Source organism: Pristis pectinata, chromosome 7 (genome assembly GCF_009764475.1).
Source record: "Pristis pectinata isolate sPriPec2 chromosome 7, sPriPec2.1.pri, whole genome shotgun sequence".
In the NCBI taxonomy this organism is placed as follows: Eukaryota; Metazoa; Chordata; class Chondrichthyes; order Rhinopristiformes; family Pristidae; genus Pristis; species Pristis pectinata.
In genome coordinates this window covers 62,209,111-62,222,007 of record NC_067411.1, presented here as the reverse complement: position 1 = coordinate 62,222,007, position 12,897 = coordinate 62,209,111, and the positions used below count along the sequence as shown (strand labels likewise).

The 12,897-nt window shown below is 37.3% G+C and overlaps 1 protein-coding gene across 4 annotated transcripts in view; it reads left to right on the top strand.

Annotated features, from left to right (window-relative positions):
- Window positions 1-12,897, top strand: part of elavl2 (ELAV like neuron-specific RNA binding protein 2) — a 69,149-nt gene that overhangs the window by 17,308 nt on the left and 38,944 nt on the right. For 2 of the 4 annotated variants that reach the window (XM_052020209.1, XM_052020206.1), the window contains one exon: window positions 2,647-2,899. In XM_052020209.1, the coding sequence (XP_051876169.1) occupies window positions 2,659-2,899 (241 nt within the window). In that variant the 5' untranslated portion in view covers window positions 2,647-2,658. Of the gene's footprint in view, window positions 1-2,643; window positions 2,900-12,897 lie in introns of all 4 variants that reach the window. The other 2 variants (XM_052020208.1, XM_052020205.1) reach the window with 1 other exon arrangement.

Below are 12,897 nucleotides of genomic sequence, written 5' to 3'. Positions count from 1 at the left end.
AGAAAATTCTTTTGGGTAGAAGGTGCTTCTGCAGCATGCATAGGTTAACATGGCTGTTCAGTGGAATTCTGATCTTTTTATTTCAGTACATGTGAAGCAAAATCTGAATTACTGTAATAAATGTCATAATTACTGGCCCCTGTTTTTGGAAGTGTTGAGCACTTGTTTTTACCAACCCAGCTTTGATTTTTGTCTTAAGCTTCAAAATTTCTAATAGTTTTACCTATACCTTGTGGAATATTGAATGGAAGGCATAGGGCATCAGATGCATATTACTTGAAATGCACAAGCTTATTTCTAAATGGCTCCTGCGCTCTTTTAAAGGCATTCCTCTTTAGGGTAGAGGATGGCTAAAGGTGGCACACTTAGTATTTGTGAATTTAGCAACTTGTGTTCAACAAAGGGGAATGTCCTTGCCAAGGTTGATTGTTGTTTATACAACTCTAATTGCAAACCAATTGCTGCTGCCGCCAGTGACAGTGTAGAATTTCCCCCACAAACAACTTGTTAACTGAAAATGAGAACCTTTTTCATGCCATATGGCTTTGGATGAAATGGGCAGAAAAACTGTTGGAAATCTTGAATCATTGAATGTCATCCCCAACACCCCATTCCTCCAAGGTGGTGCGGGAGCCTAAATTCCCTATTGTATATACTGTGAATTTGTCAAATGTGAACTCAGTTGGAATAGTTGTTTTGAAAATTGCCACAGCTTGGTATTCAGTTTGTATTGTGATGTGCAAGAATTATAATAGCAGAGTTCAATTTTTGAAAGGTCCTCCTTTTGATGAGCCAGGAGGAGAGGTGGTAGGGTGCGATTCTGGTGCCAGATTGGTGAAAGTGCTGCCCTTGTCTGTTTTTCCTTACTGGCTAGTGTAGAATTCTGTTGCTTTAATGAGTCACATAGTTGCAGTAGAACTGACGGTTGAAGCTTTTGGCTGAAGATGGTAATCTTAAGATTCAACCGTACTTGTGAAGGTGATATTTCAATAATTTGTGACCTGTTAACATTTAAACAGATCTTGCATGGAAAGCTTTTGGCTTCATTTCTGTGACATATAGTCAAGTGGAAATTTTGTTTTAACATAAACAACTTGCTGCAAACTATGGAATACCAGTTGGTTATAAGTTCATCTATAAAAGGATTTGGCATCAGAAGATGTCGTCAGTATTTTCTTGTGAAACAGCATGTAGCAATGTTTCACCACCAGATGGCATAGATTTAGCTGTGGGGATGATAACCATTCATGCATGGATTCAGCAATCCTGTGGAATGTATTTGCAGCATGAGTGAATTGCTGGTGTGTACAGAATATCAAACTGATATCTATCCAAATTTAGGAAATGTATAAAATTCTTCTTTAGTAAGACTAAAAAGATGAAGGTTGTGGCTGTTCACATAACCTGGATTTGGTAACTTTATTTACAAAAAAAAATGCCTGTTTCATGTTACAAAGATAAATTGAATTCTCGTGTGAGGTGTGATAGGCTAAAATGAGTTCTTATTTGATCACAATTAAATCTCACTCAAAGATTTTTAAATTACAGAACTTGCTATTTTGCTGCTTTTGGTTTATATTTTGTAACTTGAGATTTGTCATTTTGCTTTTACCATTTATTTATGGATTTAAAATTAGTTATTTGGAATAGTTTGAGGTTCTGGATTTGTATCCAGGTTATTGCTGCTTGGATCACACAGTTTTGAAGATATTGTATGCCTTGCCTAAAATGGGTCCAGATAGTCACGATTATATTTCTTAAATACGAAGACACCAGGGCTCAGTCAAACTAATTCTGTCACTTTAGCCAATTGTTAAATGTTGGCTGATCTGTACCTCAACTTAATTGGCATTGATCCATACCCTCAACAAAATCCTATTATCTCCGTTTTGATTTTCAGTCCCTCCATTCATAGTTTCGGAAGGTGGGGACCAAGAGAATTTCTTTAGAATCCTTATCTCATTAAATGTCAATGTAATTTTTTTGGTGTCTTTATATTAATACAATGACTTAATTTTGCCCATTGGTGGCATTATGTTGACCTTGCATTGTAATTACTGTCACCTTCCTGAGTGATGCCTTGAACTAATGAATGAGCTATAAAACTGAAGTATAACTGCCCTAAGTTTTATGGTCTTACCAGTTTGAGCTTCCCATCTGAAAACTTCTGCTTGTGGCAACTCCAGACTGGATGAGCTCATTATTATTTTCACCTGTTGAATTAATCTGTTGTTTTGCATTCAAATTCCCATACAAGAAAGATGGGAATTACAAAGTGTCATTCAGTCGTACACACCATCACATTCTGCCAATCACAATACGCTTCCTTCATTCCTACTTCTAACCAATCTCTAAACACATTGTAAGGAAATTCAGAATTTAAATTTTGGACTGAATTTGTCAATTGTCTTATATGGTGGTCAAATTTTCAAATGTATCAAAACGAAGCAGAGTCTTAGGATTTCAGCATGAGAAAATGCCAAAGCAATATGGTGATAACCTGTTGGTCACAGCCTGGGGCAGGCTTGTATTTTGGGTATTTCTGAAGTAAATGCTGCATTGCCATTTCAGAAAAGCCTTTGGGCTTTGAATTGGATATTTTAAATGAGTTCATAAAGATAATGTTGACTTATCTATTTTTAGCAGGTAATTGCTGCCATGGAAACACAACTGTCCAATGGTCCAACTTGTAATAATACAACAAATGGTCCTTCAAACACCAACACTGGTACAAACAACTGCTCATCACCTGTTGACAGTAACACCATGCCAGAGGACAGCAAAACCAACTTAATAGTCAACTACTTGCCTCAAAACATGACGCAAGAGGAGCTTAAAAGCCTGTTTGGCAGCATTGGTGAAATAGAATCCTGCAAACTAGTACGGGACAAAATAACAGGTATCTTGGCTCTTTAAAATTGTATGTTTTTGCTTAAAATGTTGTAGACACTAAATGTGTAGAACCTCCATTGTGAACGTTTAAGTGGTGAAACACCAGGTATTTTAGATGTAGATTCATCTGAATCTTTTGATACAACTCATGGAAAATAATCTCTGAAGTCAGAAGTTTGTGTTTGATTTGTAATTGGGCTTGGTTTATTTGCATGTAGAATGCAATTTTCATCAGTAAGATAAACTATTGCAAAGGCTACAAAGCAAGAAATTTAGAATTTAATATATAGCTTTTGCTGTGCAAAGATAAATGTATTAATCCAATGTTAATTGATTTGGTGTGCCATTTTATAACTCGTGCAACAAAATAGAGTATTTTTGACTGCAGTTTATTTTCAAATTCCTGTTAACTTGCATTTCCATTTGACTGTGGTACAGAAGTCTGTGCAGTGCATTCTTCAAGCATGCTCAATTATTGATGACAGCTTGAAGACTTCTACTTTAAAGCTGTGCGGAAATGAATCTTGAAGGTGGCAGTTTCTTAAATAATGGTGGCAAACACTTATTAAAATTCAGGCCATTAAATTGCTTCCACCACCTTTTCTGATTGTATGTTCCAAATAACACCCCCTTCTAACTCTAGCCAATTATCCTGCAGTTGGTTATTAAACCTTTCTATTGCAGTTACCTGTAAATTGCTCTTAAAATCACTTCTGGTTTTTTGTTTTGAACCTCCAGTAAATGTTCCTTAACCTCTTGCTTTGCAGAGAATGGTTTCATTTTCTAGTATCTCTTCATAACAAAGGTCCTGCATCCATAGTGTAATTCTAGTGAATCTCCTTTCTACCCTTAAGGCCTTGATACCTTTCCTAAAAGTATGGTACCCAGAATTGGACAAATTGTTGCAGCTGAGGCATAAGCAGTAATCATTCTTTTACTTATTGTGCACTCATTTTATTTTGTCCCATGACATTGGAGGCCCTTCAGTCTATTGAGACTATATTGGCTTTTGGATCACTTCCCTGCAATCTCTTCTCTCCCATACCCATCCATTCTACCCTGTTTCACCTACCTACAACCGCACTAAAGGTAGTTTGCAGCAACCAATTAACATACGACCAACATGTCTGTGGACGTGGAAGGAAATTGGTCTAAGGGGAAACCCAGATGATCTCAGAAGGACATGTAACTTCACAGCATATCACAGGTCAGGATTGAACCTGGGTTGCTGGATCTATGAGGCACCAACACTATCTGCTGCATGATTGTGCTGCCTGGTTATAAATAATAAAGGCAATGATTTGCCTTCTCCACTTCATGCAATCTTAAAGTTTGTGTGCACGCACGTAGTCTCCTTTGCTGCACCTCGTGTAAAATTGTACCATTTACTTGCAGACTCTTGTTCTTCCCAAAGAATGTCACTTTGTTTTTAAATTTAATTTGCCATCTTTGCCAATTTTAATCCATCTAGATCTTCCTGAGATGTTATAATCAATATTTCATTTGTATTTAGTCATGTTAATTTTGAAATTATGAACAGTATACCCATTCCCAGGTCATGGTTCTTAAATTATGGCATTGACTGGAACTGCAAGTTCTAATTTGTAGGAAAATAACCAATGGAAAGAAACTTTTCAGTTCTACTTCATGGGACTTGATCTCAATCAAATTAAGCATTGCTCACAGCAATTAAGGCCATTTTGAGACATCATAAGGCCATAAATTTAGTCTTTTGATTAAGTGTATGGCAGTAGACTTCTCTAAACTTCAGTGTATTCATTTATCAGTCTAAAACCAGGTTATCTTATTTTACTCATGTCTTGGTTATGCCTTGTTCTAGCACAATTTCTAGCTCTAATTCATTATTTTCTAGTCTTTAACCTGCTGCTTGTTGACAGATTTAGCTCTACCCTTTAATGTATGTCATATTTAAACCTAATATCTCCCTGAAGTTTTGTATCAATTTTACCTTGTAATTCTTCAAAGGCTGAAGCACTTACTACATTTGCTTTCAGTTTTTGTTCCATGCTTCACACAAGCATGGCTCTGCAGTTCATTATTTAAAACCCTTACTGGAGAAGTTAATTACAATTAACTTGCAAAAACTATTTCAATTAAATATAAATACTGCATAGAGTAAAATGTCCCCATCTATTGACATTTGTAATATCAAGAGATCAGTCAACCTTTCTAGTCTTTTTCCAAGCCTGATTGTAGTTCAGCTGATAACTAAATTTGAATTGTCACTAATACTTGGGGGATTCAGAGAACCACAAGTGTTGAGCACAAAAGACTATTTAGCTTGATGTATTTAAAAGAAAACACACTGCTGGAGGAACTCAGCAAGTTGAGCAGCAACTGTGGAAGGAAAGAAATTGTCAATGTTTTGAGTCTAAACCTTGCATCAGGACTCAACCTGAAATGTCAACGATTGCTTTACATCCACAGATGCTGCTCGGCCTGCTAAGTTCCTCCAGTAGTTTTTGTTTTTGCTCCTGAGTACAGCATCTCTGCAGTCTCCATTTAGCCTGATATGTTTTGCATCTTTTGCTAATATAATTCCAATATTCTCTTCAGTCTTTAACAGCCATTAAAAGTAACATTAGTTGTCCCTTATTTTCAAACTTGCCTTCATACTGGTTTTGGCATTGGCTGTGACTGCTGCAGACCAAGTTCAAAGATTTTCTATTCATCCTCATGCCACTGAGCAGATGTTAAGCTCCCAGTGGTATACAAGTGTTGCAAGGGATGTGTTCCAGAAGGTTTTAAAAATGTGATAAAATATGAAGTGAGATGTTAACCTACCCTTTCTCCCCCCCCCCCCAACTTATTTTCCTTTTCTGGGGGTGGGAAATTCTGGAGAGAGATTTTGGCATTGTATTATGGAATATTAAAGCAAAATTAGAAGCTGTTCTGAAACTGGAGAGGCCATGGAAAGCAGAATGTGTCTGAGGAAACAAAAATGCACAGTGCAGAAAAAGACCAAGGAGAACTATTTGATCCAATTGATCTTGTATCTGATAGAGGATGCTTGGCAGGATGATGCTAATGAAGGCATCAGAAGCATGCCTATATCTTGTTTCCCACAAGCTGAAATGAAGCATGGGTTGCACAAATGATTGACAATGCATAAAATGCACAGCTTCCCACAATTTTAAGGATTTTGGTTTCATCTTACAAGGGGTTAAGCTGCACAGTGTTGCGGTTGCTTGAATTTTAAATACATCTGGTCATGTGAAAAGGAACATAAATGTCCTCAGTGCAAAATATCAAAACTTCTCCAACACCCGTCAATTGACTTAAAATTGTGTGGGATGGATGAGCTTATTTTGTGTTAAGCTATAAAAGGATTAGATTGTTTCCTCCTGTACAAAGCTGCATAAACTAGAATATAATTAAAGCAGTGAAATTATGTAACTTGTGGTTTGTGCTGTGTTAGCATGCTGTGAATTTTCCATTTTTGGCACAGTGGCAAACTTCTAAATTTGCTATAGTGTCTGGTGCATAATGCTAACTGAACATCACATGAAATGGTTATAAATGATGTAACAATCACCTAGTTTAGTCACTCCACAATAGATCAAGTTATCGTCAATTTGTTCTGTTGTCAAACTCTTCAGAGTTATAAATCTTCAGAATCCTAACCAGGGCTATACGTGCTCAGTTGAGTATATTCAGGGCTGATATTCCTCTTTTTAGATGATGGGTTGGTGGATGGGGAAGTGGACTTGAGTTGCCATTATCTTGAATGGTAGAGCAGTCTTGAGGCGTATGGCATAGTCTAATTTTTACATGTGTGTATTTTTTATAATATACCAGCAACTTGGTCTGTTTTAGATTTGTTGGAGATCTGTAATTAAATTCAAGGGAATTGTGAATAGTTCCTGATTTTTGATATTGAATAAATTACAATTTTTAAGATGACTAATGTATGACTGACTAGAGGTATAAGAAATTGTGTAGTTTTGGGGTCTTGGCATGTCTCTGTACACGTACCATTTTCTAAATCCTTCATTTTGTTCAGCATAAAGTAAATGGGTGTTCATTTTTAAAAACTGTTGCAAAGCTGAAATTTTTTTTAACTCGAGTCACTGAGCACTGAAGTTGACATGGATCATGATTCTTGAATGGTTTGAAACATTTTGGAACGAGGCAGGGTATTTGCTCTTTTTCAGCGTGATTTTTGTATTTACATTTTTTACTGGAAGTGGCTGCATAATGTGTTTTCCATGGGGTTTTTTTCATAACTGACACTTTGCATCGTACGTTGCAACTTCATAGTATTGTTTACCAAAGTGGTAGACAGTTAGAAATGAGTTGTATTTGTACAGCACCTTTTCCAGAATATTGCTTCTGGCACTTGAGACATCTAAATGACTTCTGAAATCACAGTCCTTAAGTGAATTAAAAAGCAAAATTACATAGCAAAGATGTCCACCCCCCCCCCCCCCCGCCAAACAAAAACAAACAATGGATTGCTCAAATTTGACAGAACTAATAAGATGAGAACAGTATTTTTGAAGGTTCTCTTAGAAGTATTTGTCCACCCAACCAGCTCATCAGAAAGGGGACACTTCCTAACAATACCATAAACCCTGGTAGAAATGTCTAGATTACTGCAGGAAGAACATAGGGCTTGCATTTATAGCTATCGGTTGGCTATTCAGTAGATTTGGATTTTGCCATTTGGATCTGCACCAAGGTGAACATTGGTCAACTGAAATCTGTTTAAGACAGCATTAATCTAAAAGTAGGTGTCAGCAGAATTTCTCAACTAAGTGATCTCAGCATTTCTTTTGGCTAGCACAAGGGTGGTCACCATTACATTTAGTTTTAAAATTGTTTGGAATATCCTGAAATAGTAAAAGGTTTCAGAAAGTCTACTCTTGCTCAATGACATATTGATTCTTTATTGCTTTGTTTCAAATATTTCTGTTCCTGAAATTGCAGAAGCTTGTAGTTGTTCAGTATTAATTGCAGCAGATGCCCCTGCAATTGGAAAAGGATTTCTTGCTCCCAGGTTGGGTAACTGATGTAAATATCTTTTTGCCTGTGGCCCACTTTGCATTTAGGATATCTCAACAACCATGTTTAATCACTTCAAGAGTTTAAGCATGTTGCCAATTTGGTGCTTCCTGTTTAAAATAGGTGAATGCATAGACTGAAGTCCTTGTATAAATAAACTTTTTTCTAAACCTGATGATCCAAATTACTCTTGGGTGTTTGGGGATGGGGAACTGACATTTCTGTCTGGGTTAGAGTATAGAAATATCTGGTCAGGAAAATAATTTGTCTTTGTTCTAATGATATTTTGTCACCTATAATACTAGCACAATGCCTTTAGCATTGTAGTTATTCATTAATGCTCTAGTTTCACGTGAATATCAGTAATACTAGCCTATTTTGCCTGAGCAAAACATCCATTTTCAGGGGTGCTAGCTTGGAAGAATAGTAACAAAATTTCATTCCTGAATCAGTTCTCAAGACATGAATGCAACGGATCTATTTAATTGTGTGGTGTTGGCCTTAATAGATTTATAAACATGATTCCTTAAGGATAACATATGTACATAAGGAATAATGATTTGCTGCAAATTTCAGACAGATAGCATTGCTCATGCTGTCTTTATGAATTGGAGCCATCTTACCTATAGAGTTCTGCAAGGTAAACATTTTGAAAAGAAAATTTGAAAATACTTTACCAAATCTAAGTTTGAACATACTGATTCCAATGTCAAGCTGAAGCATTGGAAGGTTGAGCAAAATGGGTTTACTGACAGTTAATTTTACATTCAGTCTTAACATACCAAAAGAATGCAACTTATTAGTAACTCCCCTGTAAATTGTTTCCTTTTTTTTTTGAAGCTTTAGTATTTCCTCATGGTATCCTGGTGAATCTATGCTGTATTCTAACCTCATTCTTCATTTTGCTGTAGGATTGTCTGGTCAAGAATTTGCCATTCATTGCTTAGCATATGCTGAAATGTATTTGTTCATTTCCCAATTACTTCAGTAATGTGCAAGACAGTGGCATGTTGCAGTGGTTCATAATTAGACTTGTGTTGCTACATTAAAGTTTTCAGTTAGGGAATATTTAAAAACCTGCACATACTAGAAATGGGAAATAAAGATGCTGGAAGCACTACAATCTGTGGAAAGAAACTGAGTTAACAGTTCAGCTCCAACACACAAAAATGTTAACTTTGTCTATCCATTGCTGCCTGACATGAGCACTTCCAGTACTTCCTGTTTCAAGTTTCTCATGTCAATCTTGGTTCTGTTGGCACATCTGTCCTCAAACTCTTTCCTTGAGCTATGAGGCTTTTTTTAAATGCTTTTATTTCACTCCCCACATAACTTGGATGAGCTTCTGCAGGTACAATTGGACAGCTTTTCTGTTATAGACTTGAATGTAGTATTCTAAGCCTAGATTTCTCAGTGTCAATGATACAGCCTTTTTAATGCTGACAGCCTTTCAGTATAGTCAGACAATGTCTCGTGATATCCTATTGCTGCCCTTCAGAAGGTAACAAATGTTCATATTATTTGGCATTTGTCTTGATTTTGGCTGCAATTATATAAAATCAGACTAGACTGATTTGGCATTTTGAGTAGAGTCCAAGGTATGATACCTTTAGGATTTATTGGTCCTGGCAAGATCACATTGAAGCTCAGCATAATTCACCAGGAAGTTACCGAACAGGAGATACTGTATGAACTGAGGCTAAGTTGTAGAAAGGCATTGATAAAGAAATTGTGTGCGTATGCAGGAGTTGTGGATTAGGATAAATGGAACATTTTAGATTAGAATGTTTAGGAGAGAAATTGGGAAATAGTTCATGTAAAAGGTGGTAGAGATGTGGAACACTGCCCCCCCCCCCCCCCAAAAAAAAAGTGCGAGCTTAATTATAACTCATGGTGTTAACAAATTAAGGTTTGAAAGGATGTTGAACTGAAGCTGGATGTACTGGAAATATAGGTTTGGCATGATATCAAAATCAGAACAAGCTTGGTAGCTTAGTTGCTCCAATGTAATCAGACCCAGCAAATATTATAACTTGGCCCCCTAAACTGGCTACACAATTTGCTTGGTTGCATCAAAAGTGTAGATTTCCCTTTTTTTCCCAAAGTAACCAGGGAAGGACAATAGATACTTTCCTATGACACACATTTTGAATGAATTTTAAAACTTGTCACAACACTATTTTCCAGTAGAACAGCTGGATGCAAAAGGAAGAGCAGGTGGACTGTTCTGCCCTTTATGCCAGCTCTACCATTCAGTAATATTGTGGCAGGTCTTCTAATTCAGCCATTTTGCTTGTCCCTTGATTCCCTCAGTCTACAAAAATGTGCCAACCCACTGCCAAAACAGGTCTATGGTGGATGTCATCTCCCTGGCCCTAGACTCTTTTCCGGAGTATCTGGATGGTAAAGACACCTATGCTAGACTATCGATTACAGCTCTGTCTTCAATACTATAATTCCAAGCAAACTCAGACCTGGGACTCAACACCTCCCTTAGCAACTCGACCCTTGACTTCCTGACCAACAGACCACAATCAGTGAGGATAAGTAGCAACACCTCCGCCATGATTATTCTCAACACTGGTGCCCCACAAGGCAGCATCCTCAGCCCCCTACTCTACTTTCTATACACTCACGACTGCGTGGCTAGATTCTGCTCTAACTTTATCTACAGGTTTGCAGTTGATACTGCCATAGTGGGCCAAATCTCAAATAACAATGAGTCAGAGTACACGAAGGAAATAGAGCCTAGTGACGTGGTGTCATGACAACCTTTCCCTCAATATCAGCAAAACAGAGCTGGTCATTGATTTCAGGAAGTGGGGTGGTGCACATGCTCCTGTCTACATCAACAGTGAGGTCGAGGGTTGAGAGCTTCAAATTCCTAGGAGTGAACATCACCAATAGCCTGTCCTGGTCCAACCACGTAGATACCATGTCCAAGAAAGCTCACCACCTCTACTTCTTCAGGAGGATGAAGAAATTAGACATGTCCCCTTTGAGCCTCACCAATTTTTCTCTGCACCATAGAAAGCATCCTATCTGGATGCATCATGCTTGGTATGGCAACTGCTCTGCCCGTGACTGCAAGAAACTGCAGAGTTGTGGACGCAGCTCAGCACATCACAGAAACCAATCTCTTCTCCATAGACTGTCTACACTTCTTGCTGCCTAGGTAAAGCAGCCAGCATAATCAAAGACCCTGGACACTTTTTTCCCCTCTCCTATCAGGCAGAAGACAAAAGCTTAGAAGAGCATACCTCCAGGCTCAAGGACTGCTATCCCACTGTCATAAGACTATTGAATTGTTCCCTAGTATGACAAGATGGACCCTTGACCTTGCAATCTATCTCATCATGACCTTGCAATTTGTCTACCTTTACTGCACTTTCTCTGTAGCTGTAACACTATTCTGCATTCTGTTACTGTTTTACCTTGTACTACCTCAATGTGCTGTGTAATGAATTAATCTGTATGAACAGCATGCAAGACAAGTTTTTCACTGCACCTCAGTACATGTGACAATAAACCAATTTATGATCGGTGTTGTTTTATTCGATGACTGATGTTCCATCAGCCTCTTGGGTATAGAATTTTAAAAAAAATTCACTACCCTCTGGATAAATTTCTTTTCCTCTGTCTTGAGTCAATGCTGTTCTCAAACATCAGTCAGGATGTATCTATCCTGTTTAATCCAATAAGAATTTTTTGTTTCAGTGTGATTATATTTTGTCCAATATTTCTTGCTCTAATTGTCAGACAAACCCTGTTCTGTAATTTGGTGAAAGCAAGGATTTTGAACTAAACAAACTTGGATCATTTCATAAAGATCCCACAGCTCTTTTGCACCCAATGAAGTACTTGACCACTAAGCTGTTTGATAACATCCGATGTTTAATATTTCATCCAAAAGACATTTAAATAACTGATTTGATTAAATAACTGATTTGATCATATAAATTGAAAAGAGAAGGCAAGATTCTTGTCCTGTTTAGATTTCACTTTGTGATATCCATTGTAATTTTAGAGAACAAATGTTTGATCCAGAGGAGGGAAAAAAGTACAGAAGGTTGATTAAGATTTAATCAGTTTGTAATTTTTTTTAAAAGTTATTCTGGGCAGTGCTGGTATTTGTTACCATGAAGAAATAGTGACTGTAACATATTTGCTGAGAAAGTTGAGAGTTAACCACCCTGGTGTTAAGGTGGTTAACTCTCAGGCAAGTTAAGGACAGCAGGATATCTTCCATCAGAAGACATTAAATGCCATAAGAAAATGTGGCGGGGGGAGGGGGGGTGGAGAAGGGGAAGAAAGACTCTTTGGTCCACTGAGTTTATGCTGGATCTCAGAGCAATCCCATTATCCTACTTATTACCCTGTTACCCATTCAATCTTGTGTGTCCATTAACTCCCCTTTAATTCTTCTACTATCTACATTAGGAGTAAAATACAGAAACTAATTAACAAACCAGCACATCTTTAGCATGTGGGAAGAAACCGGAGCACTTAAACACATGTGGTCAGAGGGTCAATGTGCAAACTCGATACAGGAGATCGGGACTGAACCTAGATTGCTGGAGCTATGATGCTATCGCCTAACCAATATTTTGTTTTAAGGATAATAAAACAAAATTCTGGAAATAATTGGATCAGACAATGTTTGTAGGGAGTGAGGTTTTGAGGTGATGACCGTTAGAACTGATAAAAGGTCATCAAACTAAATATTTAATGTAAATCTGAAATAAATGAAATACAACATCTACAGTAGATCTTTCCCTACAATAGCCACCATTAATGGTCATTTCTAATAACTTTCCACTTTTGTATTTGAAATCTGAATTCAAATTCTCAAACATCCTTCAGAATTGGGTACTAGATCAGAACTCTAGATATTAGTCCTTCATGAATCTGTTTAAACTGCTTTAAACAACTGATGTTTTGATATAAAGTTGTATCGGTTTGAGATGTGTCTAATGGGTA